The 17,986-nt window shown below is 44.2% G+C and overlaps 1 protein-coding gene across 3 annotated transcripts in view; it reads left to right on the top strand.

Annotated features, from left to right (window-relative positions):
* Window positions 1-17,986, top strand: part of Enox1 (ecto-NOX disulfide-thiol exchanger 1) — a 261,615-nt gene that overhangs the window by 200,619 nt on the left and 43,010 nt on the right. For all 3 annotated transcript variants that reach the window (XM_051195352.1, XM_051195351.1, XM_051195350.1), the window contains exons 11-12: window positions 9,414-9,521; window positions 13,644-13,700. In XM_051195352.1, coding sequence (XP_051051309.1) covers window positions 9,414-9,521; window positions 13,644-13,700 — 165 coding nt within the window. The remainder of the gene's footprint in view (window positions 1-9,413; window positions 9,522-13,643; window positions 13,701-17,986) is intronic.

The raw sequence follows: 17,986 nt of genomic DNA, 5'->3' as shown, positions 1-17,986 counted from the left end.
GTGCTTAATGTTCTCTGGGTTCAGTTCCTGGCACCCCCATAGTGACTCATAACCACTTGTAATTCCAACCAGGTGATCTGGCATCCTTTTGGAGCTTCTGCATGGTTCAACTACACGTCACCCACATAAACTCAAACAGGCACACATACACATATAAAACTGATAAATGGATATTTTTTAAAAGATGTGTAGAAGAGTCCTTCTGTGTGTGAAGATAGACTGGGGAGGGGCTGGAAGATGGCTACATCAGACATGCAAGTATCTTTGTGGAAGAGTGGAATCTTAGTCTGAAGACTGACTATGTCTCATTAAATTTCCACTGGAAAAAAAATCCTTCAGCATTAGATCAATAGATTTTGTGAAGGAGTAGTTTGTTGCTGATTTTGCACAGATTTGCTTGTATGCTGTGATAATGAATGGACCTTTGGTTACTTCAGTTATTGTCTAAAATTTCAGTATTGCTATATTGTACTCCTGTACCTCAGTCTAACCACTTGGAGGTAGAGACCCTATCTCTACTTCCTGCAAGTCTAACCCCCAGGCCTTGCATCTTAGCCGCTTCCTATGCTTTCCCATTCCTCCCCATGGCTCTAGCAGTCTTATAAAAAAAATTATGCCACCCTTAGGAAATTTTGTTTTGTTCAAGGATTCTTGGATCCACCTCACACATAAACAAACACACCTCTCTATAGCAGGGGAAATCTTATTTTATTAAAGGCCAACCCTAGAGAATCTGGACGGCTTCAGCTCAGAGGTACCATTGTCTGCAGGCTCTTCTCACTTCTCCTGACCCAAACATCTTGGAAAATCTCTCCCTTGGATGTTCACAAACATCTTTCAGTTCATGCCCTTTCTGGGACTTAGGGAATGGGACCCCTCCAGCAGACTGTCTTTGGGGAAAACAAGGTGCTTTGTGTTTCAGAACCAACCCCATGAGAACCCGAACCTACTTCTGCTTTCTCACTGATCTTCCTAGCTGTCTGAAGCAGCCAGGGTACCAACAGACTTGCCTCCGGGTTTACTATCATAATCCCTCAGGGGCTGATCCCCAGAGGGCATGCACCTGGCCATTCAGCTCTGGCATTAGGATCTTAACAGGAGGGTCAGAGGTTAGGGCCGTGCTTCAGGCATCCCTGGGCTGTAAAGGAAGCCTATTCCCATCAACAAGAGATAGCCTTTCTGCCTAGCAATGAGAATGGCATTTAAAATTCAATATCAGGAAAGATATTGACGAGATTAAGAGCCTGGAGGAATTGATTTATGAGGAAAGACCCAAGGAATTAAATATGTATAGCCTGGTGTAATAGGATATTAGCCCTGAACACAATTTCATTTCTAAGATCCAGCATTCCCGTTATCAGTCATCGGAATGAGGCCTTCTCTCCAGATGTCCCTCCCCCAGGGGTCACCCTGCCAGAGGCAGAGGAAGGGAGGGACCAGGATTGATACCAGGGCCACCAGCTTGGTTCCCCTCAACCTGATGTAAATTGAAGTGCATTTTCATCCCCAGGTGGGAACAGATGACATTTCCAACTAGAATAGATCTTCGGTAGTCTTATTGCCTCTTGCAATGAGAGAATTCCAGCTAGTTCCATCTCCCCCTGTTTTGCAGGTACTGGGTTATAAATGCTGATCTTTCCCTTGAGCCACATTTTCCTCCTTTGTCAGGTACACAACTCCACATGCTTGTGTTTAGGTTATAGCCTTAGCTCTCGGGTTGTGAGCATATGTGCTTGAATTCTACATCTCAACTTTTCCTCCCAGTTGGATCCTGGCTCGGGATTTTCAGGCATAGGGTAAAACATGCTCACATGACCCGAGCTCCCCCACCCCCCCACCTCCCCACCCCCACCTGCAGGGCATGAGGTTGACATTCCTCAAGAGGCTCAGTGCCAGTACTAGCCAAAGCAGAACAAAGAGGGAGTACTTCCCTAGGGCCCCAATAGGTGTGTCCAGGTGAAATGTCACACTAGAAGGACAGAGTTAAGGAATGTGTGCTCGAATTTCAAGGCTAGAGCTGGTCAACATGCTGACAGAGCTGACCCCATATACAGTTGTGTTGCAGGCTGAAATAATTGAAGAAACTGGATTGGAGACAAGGCACATCAACACAGCAAGGCTGGATGCGCACAGCCATTCGAAGTGCTTCTTCTGTGGATCATTCAGTCATACCCACCACGGTCCAGGGTGGATATTCCTCCAGGAAATCCCTGACCTCACTTCCTTAACTGATATTCTACTGGCCTTCAGGGCATGCCCCACTGACGAGAGCATCTGATTTATAGCAAATTTGTGAAGGTAGAATAATTTTATTAAAGCTGAGTCAAATATCACTGATCGTGTTGAGTTTCAGTTAGTGACATTCCATGGATTCAAAGACTGAGTGGCTTTGTTCTAGGGGAACAAGTGGTTTAAAGGCAAGTCCCTGAGCCTGTTCTACTGACATGGAATCCTCAACCTCTCTGTAAAGTACACTGGCCATAGTCATTATTAGAGTACATTGTGTTGCCCCAATTTAGTTACTGTGTTTATATTAACATCCTCTTGACCCGGCATTTTGAAGCTGGAGTCCCTGTTGTTGTTGTTATTGTTTTCTGTATCCTCCATGTTATCTACCCCAGTAGGAAGCTCAGGGTTGGCTGAAGAATAGGTACTAACAGAATGTTTTAGGTATGAATGTAGAGCTAAGCTTCAGGTGGTAGCCTGAACCAAGGACAAGAGGGAGGGAGACAGGGACACACGAGGCACTGAGTCACTCTCACTAGATCCACCTGGTATCATGAGGTCCACTTAACTTTTAGAAAGGATGTTCACTCCTGCCACCATGGAAAGCACAAAATCAGCATTGTATTTCAAGGTCTTCTCCATTTTATGACATCCATCACCTCTATCCCCCAGACACTCTGAAGGCTGCCAGTGAGTCCTGAGCTCTCGGCACTGCACGTGACCATTTTCAAGCCAGTGGTGTTGGTGTGCTCCATACATGTCACATACCCTGTCATATGTGACCCCATGGACTCTAGCCTTATATCATCTGCTAACATTATTCGTTATTCTGGCTGCAAAATTACAAGATTTAGGAAAGACAAACACAAGGAAGGCTTTGCAGTTTTGAAAGGAAAACTCAGCCCACCATACAGATCATAGAAGTGCTTACAATAACGTCTCCCTCAGGCTCGTTCCTAAGAGGGAATGATGAATGCCTAAGTTCAGGCCGTTGCTAGGTGGATTCTACGTTTGGCATGTTCTGATTTCCATTTAAAATTGATGGTGCACCATGGTTGCCAAGGTAGAAATTGCAGTTTGAGGTAAGAAAATTGTGCAAGTAGTAGGTCTTTCTCAGACAGCAAGGCCTCAGGTACATGACTTCCATGTGCCTATGATTCTCTCCTCTGTTAAAGGAAAAAAAATCCCTGAAATGGAAATGCGACCTCACTTATTCTAGGGCTCCAAATAACATTTGTAATGCCGTTTGAATTGGTTAGAAAGGAAGACCCATTATACACCAAAGCCTCCATCCCCAAAGAGCATTACAAATGATCTTATTAAATCCATGGCCTAGAAATATCAAGCCATGTCAGGTGCAGCATTTATTTACCTGCTTGTTGTCCGCCAGAGTGTTTCCACTTGATTGGCATATGGATAATTGTCTAATTGGAACACGCTCAGTTGTAACCACCCAAGAATGTAATAGTGCATCTGTTTAATGCCATACTCTCAAATGTTAAATTAAAATTGTGCTGCAGTCAGCCAATCCAAGCGGGAGACACTTCTGATTAAGTTCTAGCTGCCTGTGAACGTCTGTAATTGAGGCATGTTGGTACTTAAAAATTCAAACCAGAAAGAATATCACCCAGTCTCATAAATTTCAATGCAAAGGGCCAGAAAAGCTGACTTAAATTGTCTAGTTGTAAACTATCTCCCTGTTTTATAGGGTGCCTGGTCAAATGAAGGGTAGCAGTTTGACTCACCACTGTTTTTGAATACATAAATACTAGTTTCTCGAGTTTATACTTCGTAAACCAAAGAAAGTGTTACTTTTGTAACAAAACACTATAAGGGCACTGGATTTATTTTTCCTCCAGCGGAAGTTTCCTTGGGGGAGAGTGGGACATAGGGAATAAATAACATAATTATAAATCCATTGATTGGAATTATTTAACCTTTCAGGAACTATCCTTCAGATTAAGGATAGCTAGAACTGCCAGAGTAATGAATCAAATATGTCAAATGGAGCCATAATTTTATGCCAAGAGCAATACATTACCCTGTGAGGGACCGTTGGATAGTTTTTGTTGCTTCTCTTTGTGGAGTCATAGTTGAATTGAATAGAAGAATTAGAACAAGCACTCATTCATCCTTCCATTCATTACTAATTTACTAGCTACTGTATACTGGATGAGCTGAGTTGCTGACTTAGCATTGACAGAACTCATCTAGTTGAGGACATGGATATAAACATGGACAGACACAGAGGCAAGTGCTTTGGACATAGAGAAGGAAGACCAACTCATGATATTTTGATGGCTGAAAGATGTCTCCAAGAAGAACTCAAGGTGTACTAGAGCCCTATGCCAACTTGACACAAGCTAGAGCTATCTGAAGGGAGAGAAACTCAGGTGAGAAAATGCCTCCATATGATCCAGTTGTAAGGAATTTTCTTAATTAGTGATTGATGGGCGGTGCCATCCCTGGGCTGGTAGTCCTGGCTTTTATAAGAACTCAGGCTGAGCAAACCAGTGAGCAGCACTCCTCTGTGGTCTCTGTACTAGCTCCTGCCTCCAGGTTCCTGCACTGTTAGAGTTCTGTCCTGACATCCTTCAGTGGTGAACAGTGGTGTAGAAGTGTAAGTCTAATAAGCCCTTTCCTCTCCAAGTTGTTTTTTGATCGTGGTGTTTCATCAGAGCAGGAGAAACCCTAGCCAAGACACAACGCTATTGTATTTAATTGTGTTGAATTGCCCTGGACAGTGATTCAGAGGCCAAAGAATATACAGTATCTTTAATCTAGGGAGCCTTTTAATTCTTGTGGGGTTGCAGAATGGATGTCAGAGGAACAGGCAGAATGCAGACAGGACCTGGGGGCATCAGTGAGAACAAGGCTAGGGTAAATAGCAGAGCGGACAGGGTTGTAAGGAGGATACCTGTGGAGGAGGAGAGGGGTGGTTGACAGGTGGACAGGATATGTGTTAACAGGCACAGTTTGAAACATACTTAGCTATGAGGCCTGTGCATATGGAAAGAAAGAGCCTAACGGGCCAGCTTTGTAAATTTGTAAAACGCCAGCATCCATAGTATGCAAGCTAAAGCCATGGGCACAAATAGGGTCGCTGCAGAGAGCATGTGGAGAGAAGGAAAGAGGCTGGCAACATCAGAGCAATTGGAATGCAGTGCTAGGGACTGGAATCACATTGCGGTCAGAGAGGAGTAAAGGAGCATTGAAGGTAATAGTGATTCCTGTCCCAGCTACTCATTCGTGTTATCTGCAGAGACGTAGGAAAGTAACCAACGCCTGGTTCCCACCTGTAGTCACTGGAGTTAATCGGGCTCCAGTAGGTCCCAGAAAGCTGTATTTTTAATACTCCTCAGGCATTATTGGCATATAGGAGGAATGAAGACCCACTTGTCCTTGACTGTCCTTTTAAGAAATGTAATAAAACTCAGAACTTGGGAACATCTGGCGAGGGGAATAGAAAATGGGCATTTTTAAAACTGAAGGGCTCTCTCCTAAGTGGCTTCAGGGACTGACCTGACTGGAACAGGGAGTGAATAAAGAAAAGATAAACACAGGAACACACAGAAAAGCTGGGAATCATGTGAATTAGGCTCTCGGGTGGAGAAGCTGCAGCACCTCCCAGAAAGCTCGATGTCTTTATTATGTACAGCTGAACAAGGGGGGTGGGATTGTTCTATTCAGCTGAACAAGGGGGTGGGGTTATTCTATTCAGCTGAAAAGGGGGTGGGGTTATTCTATTCAGCTGAAAAGGGGGTGGGGTTATTCTATTCAGCTGAAAAGGGGGTGGGGTTATTCTATTCAGCTGAACAAGGGGGTGGGGTTATTCTATACAGCTGAACAAGGGGGGTGGAATTATACGACACAGCTGAACAAGGAGGCAGGGTTATCCTATACAGTTGAACAGGGAGGAGGAGAGGCCTGTATGGGAACAGGCTTCAGGCTGTAAACATCCAATGTTCGTGGATATGTTCTGCACACACTGTCAGCATCTACACAGAGACCCATAGAATATTTTGCCATCCCTCAGAGCCTCAATTTGGGAAGGCTTTACCATTCCCATGGATCTGAGACAATGGGGTCCTTGACATGACCATGCCCATGACAAATAATACACAGCCACTCGGGAGTTTACTCGATTGCTACAATAAAGAACCTGTAGATCCTATTACTGACAAAAAAAAATGAGAAGTGTTTTTTTCTGTGTGTGGGAATGGCAAGTGCTTCTGCACAGAAATCCTGTGGGTCAGCTTCCACATACTAGCTCTAAGGCATGCCTTTGACCTAGAAGTTCCGTGGCTAAATGAGTGTCTGCACTAGTACACTCCACTGTGGTCTTGTGCAGACTAGGGAAACTGGTGGTCCTGATTCTCCATTGGGAGGGCAGACTGGGTAAGTTGTTTCCATGTACCCTGTAGATGCAATACAAAAATGTTAACGTGGGTGGATCCAAAAAATGTAAATCATAATTGAAAATGTAGAAACTTGACAATAATCCAGAAAAACACATGCAAAACATCAGCAATGTATGTGTTTCAGAAAAAAAAAAGTTCAAATAAAAGTCTAGATGTTATAAGCATTATAGTGATCATCTACATGAGAAGAAAAGGGAATAGGCCTGAAAGGGATTGAGGATTTAGCTCAGTGGTAGAGGGCTTGCCTAGTAAGTGCAAGGCCCTGGGTTCGGTCCTCAGCTCTGGAAAAATAAAAGGAATTTTGTTTAAAAGTACAATTCCTTGCAAGAATGAGATCATATGGAGGCCTTAATTGGAGGTCAGGGGAAGGGTGTGTGTGTGTGTGTGTGTGTGTGTGTGTGTGTGTGTGTATACAGATGAGATGGGGTATGTGTGTAGGAGGTGGGTGGGTGTATGTGTGTACAGATGAGATTGAAGGTTCTACCAGGTATCTGTATGTGTCTCTGTGTGTGTGCATGTGTGTGAACATGCAGATGAGATGGAAGGTTCTACCAGGCTTCTCATTTATTTAATGTTGATAGTAACACTTAAAAGTCATATCCAAGTCTTTTCCCAATCTTAAGTTCATTTGACTTTTTTCCCCCTTGAATTACTAAAACAGTATGTGCCCATTGCAGATTCAGCAGAAAGTTAACAAGCAAGACTAGCAACAGATCACAGACTAGTTCCTGTGGAGACAGTGTCCACATCCTCTCCTGTGCATGTGGCCAAATGAAACATTCCTCTGTAACCTGGCCTGTCTTGTTGAGTGGTGCGTTACTATGTACTCCTCCATGTCCAGGGTTTGTGCACCTTCCCAGTGCAGACAGTGTACACAGATGACCTCAGTGGATAAAATGCAGTGAGCAGAAATACAGAACTCTTCCTTTAAAAGCAATTTCTTCTTCATTTTGCTCGCTTGGATTAAAAATTGGATTTGAAATATTTTTAAAAATGTGTGTGTGAATGTGTGTCTGTGTGAGTGTGTGTCTGTGTGAGTGTGTGTGTCTGTGTGAGTGTGTGTGTCTGTGTGAGTGTGTGTGTCTGTGTGAGTGTGTGTGTCTGTGTGAGTGTGTGTGTCTGTGTGAGTGTGTGTGTCTGTGTGAGTGTGTGTGTCTGTGTGTGAGTGTGTGTGTCTGTGTGTGAGTGTGTGTGTCTGTGTGTGTGTTCGTGTGTCTGTGTGTGAGTGTGCATGTCTCTGAGTGTGTGAGTGTGTCCTGAGTGTGTCTGTGTGTGCGTGTCTTTGAGTGTGTCTGTGTGTGTGTGTTGGGGTGATATGCATAGTTTTTGTTTCAGTTTGTTATTTAGTTTTTGTGAGCACTTCCTATGCCCAGCTCCACTAAACCCGGTGGTATTGAAGATTCAGTGCAGTCCTGAGTCCTGTTCATAAGCTTGGAAAATCCAGCATGAGGGTTCCCTTGAACTCTGTGATTAGCTACTGGCCAGCTGATCTGTGGCCTGATGCTGGAGTCAGCCCCTTCACTGCAGGAACACACTACGCCTTCACATCCCTAGAGGGGCATTAGTCATGTACCACAGCAGGAAAATATGCTCTTCTGTGTTTTCAAACTGGTCCTTTGTCGTCAAGAGGCTTTGACTAGACATCGCTGTTTCCAGGGTCTGATCTGTAGCTCTTGAATGTATTCCCTAGCCTGTGTCGCATTAACCTGGAAGAGTCAGTGCAGGGTGGTCCTGGGCCTTGGGCAGACGGGATAAGCCTCCATTTGAGCTACAACGGATAGGGCAAGGAAAGCTGGAAGCTTACAAAATCCCTTCAGTGGCCCTGCTTGAAAACTGTGGTGTAGGCCGTAGCTTAGTGTTTTGACAGCTTGTATCAGCAGTTTTCTCAGCTGATCTATGGATTGCAGTTGGGCTTCCGTCCTGCTGATTCAATAAAACATCTCAGTCACAACAGAGAAAGTAGAAAGGGCTTTTGTGGCCCTTGCCACATGGGGAAATGGCTGTATGGTATGGAAATCAAGTAAACCTGAGAGGGTAGGCTGTGTTTTAATTTTTAGTTTCTTTTTTAGAAGAAGTGTTATTCTCTCTCTCTCTCTCTTCTCTCTCTCTCTCTTCTCTCTCTCTCTCTCTCTGTCTCTCTCTCTCTCTGTGTGTGTGTATGTGTGTGTGTGTGTGTGTGTGTGTGTGTGTGTGTGTGTGTGTGTGCGTGCAGACACTCATAGAAGCCAGGAAAGAACATTGGATTCCCTGGAACTGCAGTTTCTGTTAACTTCCTGCCCTGAGGGTCCTGGAAACCAAACCTAGGTCTTAACATCTGAGCCATCTCTCCAGCCCCTTATTCTTCATGAGTCAGTTTGTTTTATAAACATGATTCTGTGATTTTTTACAGATACTCATTGGTCAGAAGGATATAATGGTGTCTTCACAGATAATAAATAACATTATATATACAGCCTCTTATGTGTCCAAAACTGCAATGCTCCTTACTGTTTGTGGGGGAACCTGTCACAGAAAGTTAGCTGGTGTCCAGGTGATGGTGGCACACGCCTTTAATCCCATCACTCAGAAAGGAAGGCAGAAGCAGGCAGATGTCTAAGTTTGAGGCCAATCTAGTTTACAAAAGTTAGCTGGAGTCTAGATGAAGCTTTGTGCTTAAAAACAAACAAATAAAACCCTTACTGTTTGGAGGATATTTTGATCGCCTTACATTCAGCTGAGCTTTGCCCCAACCCCATTACACTAACTATCCACTGATTTTTTTTGCAGCAATTGCTGGCCATCCAGGAGGAGCTGAACAACAAGAAGTCTGAACTGGAGCAGGCGAAGGAGGAGCAGTCTCACACCCAAGCATTGCTGAAAGTCCTCCAGGAACAAGTAAGTGAGGAGTATCTGTTCGGATCTTCGAGACACTGCAGACACACACTGTCACACTCACACACACACACAACACACACACACACACATACATACCCCCCCCCCCCACACACACACACACACACACGGGGCTCAAGGGAACCTGCAGGAGGCTAGTCCGCCTTGCAGTTCTGCCCTGTAGTAGCATCTGTTCAGATCTTCGAGACACTGCAGACACACACTGTCACACACACACACACACACACACACACACACACACACACACACACACACACGGGCTCAAGGGAACCTGCAGGAGGCTAGTCCGCCTTGCAGTTCTGCCCTGTAGTAGCATTTGTGATGGCATTCTCAACCTCTCTGCCCCGAGCCCTCGTATCTCCTGTGATGATCCCAGCTCACCCAAGTTCTGGTATTGTTTCTTCCAGAAGACAAATGATTTTTGATAGCATTTTAAACTATTGGCAGGGAAGCCATGTTCCAAAATAAGCCCCTTGTTTCTCTTCGGTCAAAGCGCAAGGGAAATGAGTTTAGCATAATCTACGATGCCTTTACACACTCGTGACTAAAAGGGGGCTGATGGAGAGAGACGTTAAAAGTGTATTTTCTTGTGTGTCAGGCCACTTATCTGTTCCTGGTGAGCCACAGAATTTCCATTTGCAGTCTGGGAAGCTGATGGCTTCCTTCCGGCTCTGATAGGGAAGCAGAGCCTGTTGTTGGTCAATGCATGGGGAAGTATTGTCACGGAAGCAAAAGATGGGTCAGCAGAGTGAAACCCAAGCCCCATTGTCCCTGCTGAAGAAGCCTGCACACCCTGGAAGCCATTCCCCATATCTGGCCTTGGTTTTCAGGCAACATGGGATGAAGGCTAATAAGGTGTGTCAGACAGACAGCAAGCCCAACCCTCTTTAGCCAAAATATAGATTGTTTTAAAATTTCCACTCAAATACACTTATAATAACTTTATTTATGCCATATAAATACTTATACAAGAAGTGTTTTAGCCTGGTGGTGGTGGCACATGCCTTTAATCCCAGCACTAGGAGGCAGGCAGATCTCTGAGTTCAAGGCCAGCTTGATCTACAGGAAAAAGGTTTCAGTCACCTGTTACTCAGTCACTTCATGACTGACTTGGAATTTTAAAAATATATTTAGTTAGTCTTCACTGAAAGTAGAAACACCTGTGAGGGGAAGGGGGTTGTAGTTAGTGCATAAACATTCCTGGATTTGGAGGAAAAGGTTTTATAAACACAACTGTATTCATGCAGGTTCGATAACACAGAGGCTATGATAGTTGGACCTGAAAACTGTGGCTAATGAAGTCCACAGTGGCAGCCTTCCTAGGATGTCTAATGGCACTGTCACCCTCCCTGTGACATTATTAAAGCAAAGTCTATGTCTGACCGGGACCTCACAGACAGAACTTTGAGACCGCAGTGGTCTCTGTGGTTTTCTGTTGTTTCAGGGTTTTTGTTTTTGTCATTTTGGGTTGGGGAGCTTGTTTTTGTGTTTTACAGAGCATTTACTGGAATGGTTGTCATGTATTTCTCATTTTTCTAGATGAATCAAAGACTATATTCTGATTTAAAAGTTAAACCCACTTAACCAAAAGAGAGGAGTTGTGCAGAACGTATTAAGCGGGGCTTGCTGGGCTGTATTTAAAAAGCAAAGCACATGCCCAGCCATTGGTAGAGCATCACACTTCACTTTCCATTACTTTAAAGGGGGGGGGGGGAAGAGACTGAAAATAACTGGCAACAACCAAAATTGAAAAGACCTATAAAGTATAACTGGGGGAAGGGGGGGCTTTTCCATCTGCAGTGGTAATGTGACACGAATGGCTTTTTCCGTGCAAAGGCACCAGGAGTATCTGAGCCCAAGGAGACTAGGGATACACAGCAGCCAGAGGTATCTGCACTATTCTCTTTACTCAGAGTTAGCTTGCAGACCCCTGCCCTGCCGTCCCAACCAGCCATGCAGAAGGCAGCAGGATGCGGTGGACATGTTACTTCTCTGTCTGGGCAGCATTGCCCTTTCCCAATGCAGTCTCTCCCACATACCTACTCACATGCCTAGGATTTGTGTAGAGTCACTGTAAGTGAGAAGGTCTTTTTCATGCCATCATGGATAAATGGCCTTCACAAACACACACACACACACACACACACACACACACACACACACCACACCACACCATACCACACCACACAGGGAAACATATGTCCTCACTGGAATTCTGCTATTAAAAGCAACTGTCTCGGCTGGGAATCCTGACAAGTCCAGATCTTGAGGGTAGATTCTCAGGCTTTACCCCTGTAGGGAGGGACACGGTCACCTCTGTGCTAGTCAGCTCTGTCCCGTGACTTACAGCTTCCTAGCCCCACCCGTTCCACAGACTCTTGCCCTTGTCCTCATGGCAGTGAAGAGAGCATCCTACACTTAAGGGATGTTCCCTAACCCCTGTCTCCCAGGCCTGGAAAGATGTCCATCTCCAGGAGGGGAGCACCAGGCCAAAGGCATAGGCAGCAGCTTGCAGGGCAAAGCAGTAGGGCCAGGAGCCTCCACTGCAGGAACCCCCTGGGTGCAGGAAGTAGGAAGAGGCAAGTGTGCTGTCACAATGGCCACACTGTGTACTGGGGACACTGGAACACATTCAACAGGCAGGACAGCACCTGTTGTGTGTGTGCTGGTAAACATGAGGTCACAGTGGCCTTGTGAAAATAGTCTTTTATTTCTGCTGAGGAAGAACAAAACCTCCTGAGCTAAACACACACACACACACATACACGCACGCATGCACAAACATGCACAAACATGCACAAACACGCACTCATGCACACAAAGTTACCAGACAGAGGGAGATGAGCAGAAAGGGGACTGAAGAGGAAGAATAATTCCATAATAAGAAATGTTTAGCCAAGAAAGGATAATATGTACAAATTCTCCTTGTATGCTCTGGTAAATGATGTACTGTGGTCTGTGCATATCCTACATTGTCCCCATGCCCTTGAATTGTGAAGCATCCAACCATTGATGTATCCTTAAGAAAGAGGGGACAAGTTTTTATTGCGGTTAATTGGGTAAACATTAACGTGACAATGAGCCAAACAGCCTTAGATTCATAGTCCGCTGCTTCACCCTCAAACCCTCCTGTCGCCATGCCTTTAGCAAAACCTCTCTCTTGACACGGCTTTCTTACAAAAGCTGAAGGCATCCCTGAAAACCTTGTGATTCTTTAATTTTAATATGCACAAATAGTCACAGAGAAGCAATGTTCTGAATCAAGCACAGAGGTATATATGATTTTTATTTTCTTCCAATCTTTATTGAGTCCTTTCCCACCATGAATGTTTTCTACTGGGCAGAAAGAAAGGTACTGGCATCGCTGCCTGAGCATCACACGCTGGGAAGAAAGGTGGCCCAGGTGCCAGGCCAGCTCTTCCTGGTCCTTTGCCCTCTGTCACCACAGGCCTACTATGAGTCAGGATGGGATGAATGCCAACTCTAAAGGTTTCCTGAAATCTCCCATAACCTGTTACTCTAGAGCAGGTCTGGGTGCTGTTAAAAATCTCATTTTCAAAAGAATTTTATTTTTAAATCTTCCTGGTTCTTCTCTCGAAAGACTCGAGCTGTCTTTCTGTTACGCCGTATCAGTCATCCAGCCCTGCCCTCACAACGTGCACAGCAATACTGCAGCATGTTCTGGGGCTGCAAGCCTGTCACTCCCCAGTGATCGTTAGCATAACGTCCATTAGTTGACAGGAACTTGCAAATACCGCAGGATTTAAATTAATGGCAATCCCACCAGGAAATGAAACCATTTAGTATTCTGAAGAGCCAATTTTATGTCTTATGTCTATAGAATTGTTTTCTAATCTTGCTTAAGAAGTAATGACCAAGATCCCATTTATTTATTTATTTATTTATTTATGCCAGCCCTCAGGCTTTATAAAATATTGGCCACAAACGGGTTTCAATAAGACTCACTATAATCTGTGTTCCATCTGTCTGTCCTGGAAAGTTTGATAAAATGCAGCCTCAGATGCATCAGAGTTAACAGGATGTTGTATGCCTACTGAATATGGTTGCTTATTCTTTGTTGTTGTTTTCCTTTAAATGTTGCAGTTAAAAGGCACCAAGGACTTGGTGGAGACGAATGGCCACAGCCACGAGGATGCAAATGTAGGTACCACCACCTGGTGTTTGCACTTCTTGCTGGATGTTGGTTGATCCCCTGGACCATGGCACTTTACTTATAAAGGAAATCAGATGCCCTGTCTCTCAGGCACTTGAGACTGTTCAACAGATTTTAATAGAAGCTTTGACAATAAGACATGATAGATATACACTCACCATTATTATTTACCTTTTATGAAAAAAATTCAGCGTAAACATTCATCAAAGATTCTAATTGCACTGAGTTTGCTTGATACCTTTACTTGTGCAAGGCAACATGTGTTGGGAGAGCAAATGTGATGGGACTGAGCATGCTAAGTTATTGGTTGCTTTTGTACCTATTATGTTTGCCTGTCAGTGAAGATGACAGATGATTGACATTCTGAAGAGGTCTCTGAACACCTTTTTATGCCCAGCGTACCCATTAAAAAAGTGCACCCATCTTTGGTTTCTGTTCCAACCAGTAGCACAGTACATCTGTCCTCTTTATGTAAGGAATGATGGTACCAGATCCTGGTTAGCACTGTGCCTTCTTCTCTTTCTGTTCTTAAATATCCATACTCCAGAACGCTGTGCCTTAGAAGTTCCATGCTCTCAAGTGGAGTAACACAGCTTGCTGGAAACTGTCCTTCTGTGTGCTTGGTGGCTTTATTCCTGTCCTTTCAAAACTCTTTCTGGTTTCTGTTTTGTATTTGCTTAGCCTCCTCACAGGAAATGCTTACTAAGCAGTCCTTTTCATATAACACCAAATCAGACATGGTAATGAGTGCTTGATTAAGCCAGAGCGACAAGAAATTATATATCTCATGTTCACTCTTGTTTTAATTATATGCAGCACAAAGCCTAATAATCATGGTGTCCAAATCTTCCTCGTTGTAATCATGTACTATTCCTACCCAGCAGCTCTTAAATGTAGGGAGCTTAACGGAGAGCTCACCTTGTTGGTGGTAGTTGCCTGATTTTCCTGCAGGAATGGCCAGGGATTCCAGAGGAAGCTCAGGCATGCTATCTGCTCTCAGGGAGCTTACATTCGGGCCGTGGAATGAAGGAACACGGGTTAAATGTGTTCAAAAGAATAAGGCAGCTGGGGTGAGATTCAGTTCAAAACCCAGGCAGCTTTACTTACTACCTTCCTGCTTGATAAGTTATGTGACCGTTGTGATCGTCATTGCCTTCACTGATTTAAAAAAAATGTGGCTAAGCTCTGCTTAACATTGTGGGTCAGGAGAGATGGTTCAGTGGCTAAGAGTGCACCCCAACCAAGCAAATTGTGCAGATCAACCAGCACCCAAATGAAAACCAATACGAAAACTAGGCATAGTGTGCCTACGTGTGCCTGTGACACCAGCATTGGGCAATAAAGACAAGAAAACCTGGGAGGAGGGGGCGGCCAAATGCCAGTCTTTGAGTGAAAAAAGAAAGCTAGATGAAGGAAGATACTGTCTCTGGTTTCTGCACATGCATGCAGATGACATACATCTACATTGCATACACACCACAGCCTCCCTCCCAACACACACACCCAACCTGCCTCGTCATAGTATTGTACTGAGTTATGGACCATAGAAAGCCTCATCGTGTGAGTTTGGTTGTTTTTTGTTTTTTCCTCCCCATGCTGGGTAGTGAAAGTGGCTGTCCGCATCTATGAGGTTTGGCTGGCTTTGATGAATGGATAGGATGGAGAGCTGGTGAGTGAAGTTGCCACGCACCCCTGTCCCCACTATCAGTATCAGGATATATGTAGCATTTTTCTTCCCATTCCCAAAGTTCATCACCCACATTCTTAACCCTGATATTCCTCTTCAGTATTCCAAGATTCTGCCAACTCAACCCAAACTTTCATATCCGTTAAACTTACAGCCTGTTGTTCTGTGCCTTCCAAGGAAGTTGCTGTCCAAGGAAGTTGCTGTCTACTTCAACAAGCTAGGCTACGTACAGTGTGCCTCAGTTTCCTGCTCTGTAAAATGGGAAGGACATTTCCCTTCCTTTAGGATTTCTCTGAGAAACAAATAAGACTGTGGATGTGGTAATGTCTTGAAATTGTGAGATTCTGTCTGAGGGAAAGTCATAAACTCAGCTTCTGACTGGCTTGGATTAGATGATGGACTGGCTTGGATTAGATGATGCACATAAACACAGGACTATCAAGACATGTAGCCCTAGGGCCCTTTCTTGAGAAGTGTCACGTGTTACTATAAATGTAAACCGGGCAGGTTAAGGTCTTGTGTTTCTTTTGGAGGCAGGATTTTAGACTATTGATACTTATTTAGAGCTCATGAGGTAGACTTTAAGTTTAGCCCAAAAGTGGCTGTTGGGCATGGAGTTCCAACCAGGTAGGAGAGAGAGCAGTCACAGCTCCTATTCAGTGAGTGAAAAACCTGGGAACCCATCTGGTACGTGCCAGTCACTGCTCTAGTGCCTCCCTGCCTGGCAGGCTGGGCTTTTCCCACGTGTGCCAGGGCTTTGCCAGCTGGTGGGCTACTGGCTTCTTCTGTTGTCTATAATTTTGCATCCTCTGTGTGGGTCCCTAAACACCTCTCCACTCCAGCTAGGTAAAACCAAGGAAGCCTGTCAGTTATTTGAGCCATGCATTAGAGAGTGGCGCTAAATACCTTGTAGCAATATCTCTGTTGTCTGAAAGAAGTCTCCAACTCATCTGCCCATAAGCCCTAAGTACATGAAAGAGACCAGGCTTTCAAACCAGCATGAAAGAGTTTACTTCTAATGTGATCACCATGAACCATGTGTCTGAGGCAGGCTGTTTGACCCTGGTGAGCATCGCCTTCCTCATTTCTACATATGTTAGGGAAATTGAGTACATGAACACGTGGCCTGTCATACATACTCAGCATATGTCACCCCCTGCTTCTCACATGCTTTGGTGATATTTTTTTTAATATGGTGTATCTGGCTAGAGAGATAATTCAGCAGTTAAAAGCAGTGGCTGCTCTTGCAGAAGGCCTGGGTTCGGTTCCCAGGACACACATGATGGCTCATAGCTGCCTGTAACTTGAGTTTCAGGGGGTCTGATGTCCTCTTCCATAGGCACCAGGCATGTGCAAGGTGCAGATACATGCAGTCAAACACTTGTCCAAGTAATAAAACATTATAAATATATCGAAAAGCATAATAAAACAAAAGAATAAATTAAAAATTGCAGTGTACCATTTTTTGAAGAAGGACACTTGAAATTCCCACATCACAGAAAAAAATACAGAAGCAAAGAAAAATATCTTCTACAGTTTGTATTCATCATCACAAACATGACCACAGAGAAAGCCCTATAAATAAATAGATAAATGGGATTGTACTGTTTTATAACTTTTTGATTTCTCAGTAATCTTAATTTTCTTGCCATTACTTATTCCTCAAAGACATGGCTTGGTGGCCTATCGAATGTCAACATGAAACATGCCTCTGTTAATGCTTTTAATTTCTATATCTTGCTAATCGCACTGTGGTTAACATGCCTTTAAGCCTTGTCTTTGTCTCCCTTTTGTCCCATTTGTTGGTAACTGTGTTATGACTCACGGGAGGAGCTTTAGACTATTCTGTTCGTGTTTGAGGAAGTCAGTGTGATAGACTGTGGTGTCCACCAGCCATCTGAAGGAATCTGCTCAGACTCCTGGAGTCTTGGTTTTGACTTTGGCCTTATCAATTGTGATAAGCATGTTACTTTTTCACTGCCTTTCCATTTTGTTGAACACCAGCAGACTCTGGCCAGCACCTGGCTTGGCATTCTTAAGGTTTAAGTGGATATACCCTTAAAACGACATACCTGTAACCATATCAGCAGATCGATCAGTATGTGCCCAGGATAATTTAAAACCACTTTAACCCCAAACAGGCCAGTTTCAAAGACTTTGCTGTCTGAGAGAACTTAACACAGTTCTAGCCCACACTTGCTGATTTTCCTTAGTATCTTTGTATTTGGATCTGAGTGGTATGTTGATGATGAACCCAACTTTAATGCTGGCCTTAATTCCAGTGTCTTTAGATATCTCGTTTATTCCAGACTCCATTTTCTCTCCTACCAATCAAAACTACAAATTTCGCTCTTGATTTCCGTCCTCAAGCTCTCTCAGACCCCTAGGCCTGCTGTGTTCCTGGCCCAGTCCCTGGCAATTATGTATAACACATCAACATCTTTAAAAGGGTATCTATTCTCATCTTGTATCTTCTTGATGACACCTTCACATCAGTATGCTCATCATCCTAACATATATGTCTGTGTTTGGAACATGGGAGGGAGAAATGGAGGGGCCCTTAAGAGGTGTGAAACACGGTGGCAG

The sequence above is a fragment of the Phodopus roborovskii genome, unplaced genomic scaffold (genome assembly GCF_943737965.1).
Source record: "Phodopus roborovskii unplaced genomic scaffold, PHOROB, whole genome shotgun sequence".
NCBI lineage: Eukaryota > Metazoa > Chordata > Mammalia > Rodentia > Cricetidae > Phodopus > Phodopus roborovskii.
Note: the sequence above shows the minus strand (reverse complement) of the source record. Positions and strands in the feature narration are given on the sequence as shown.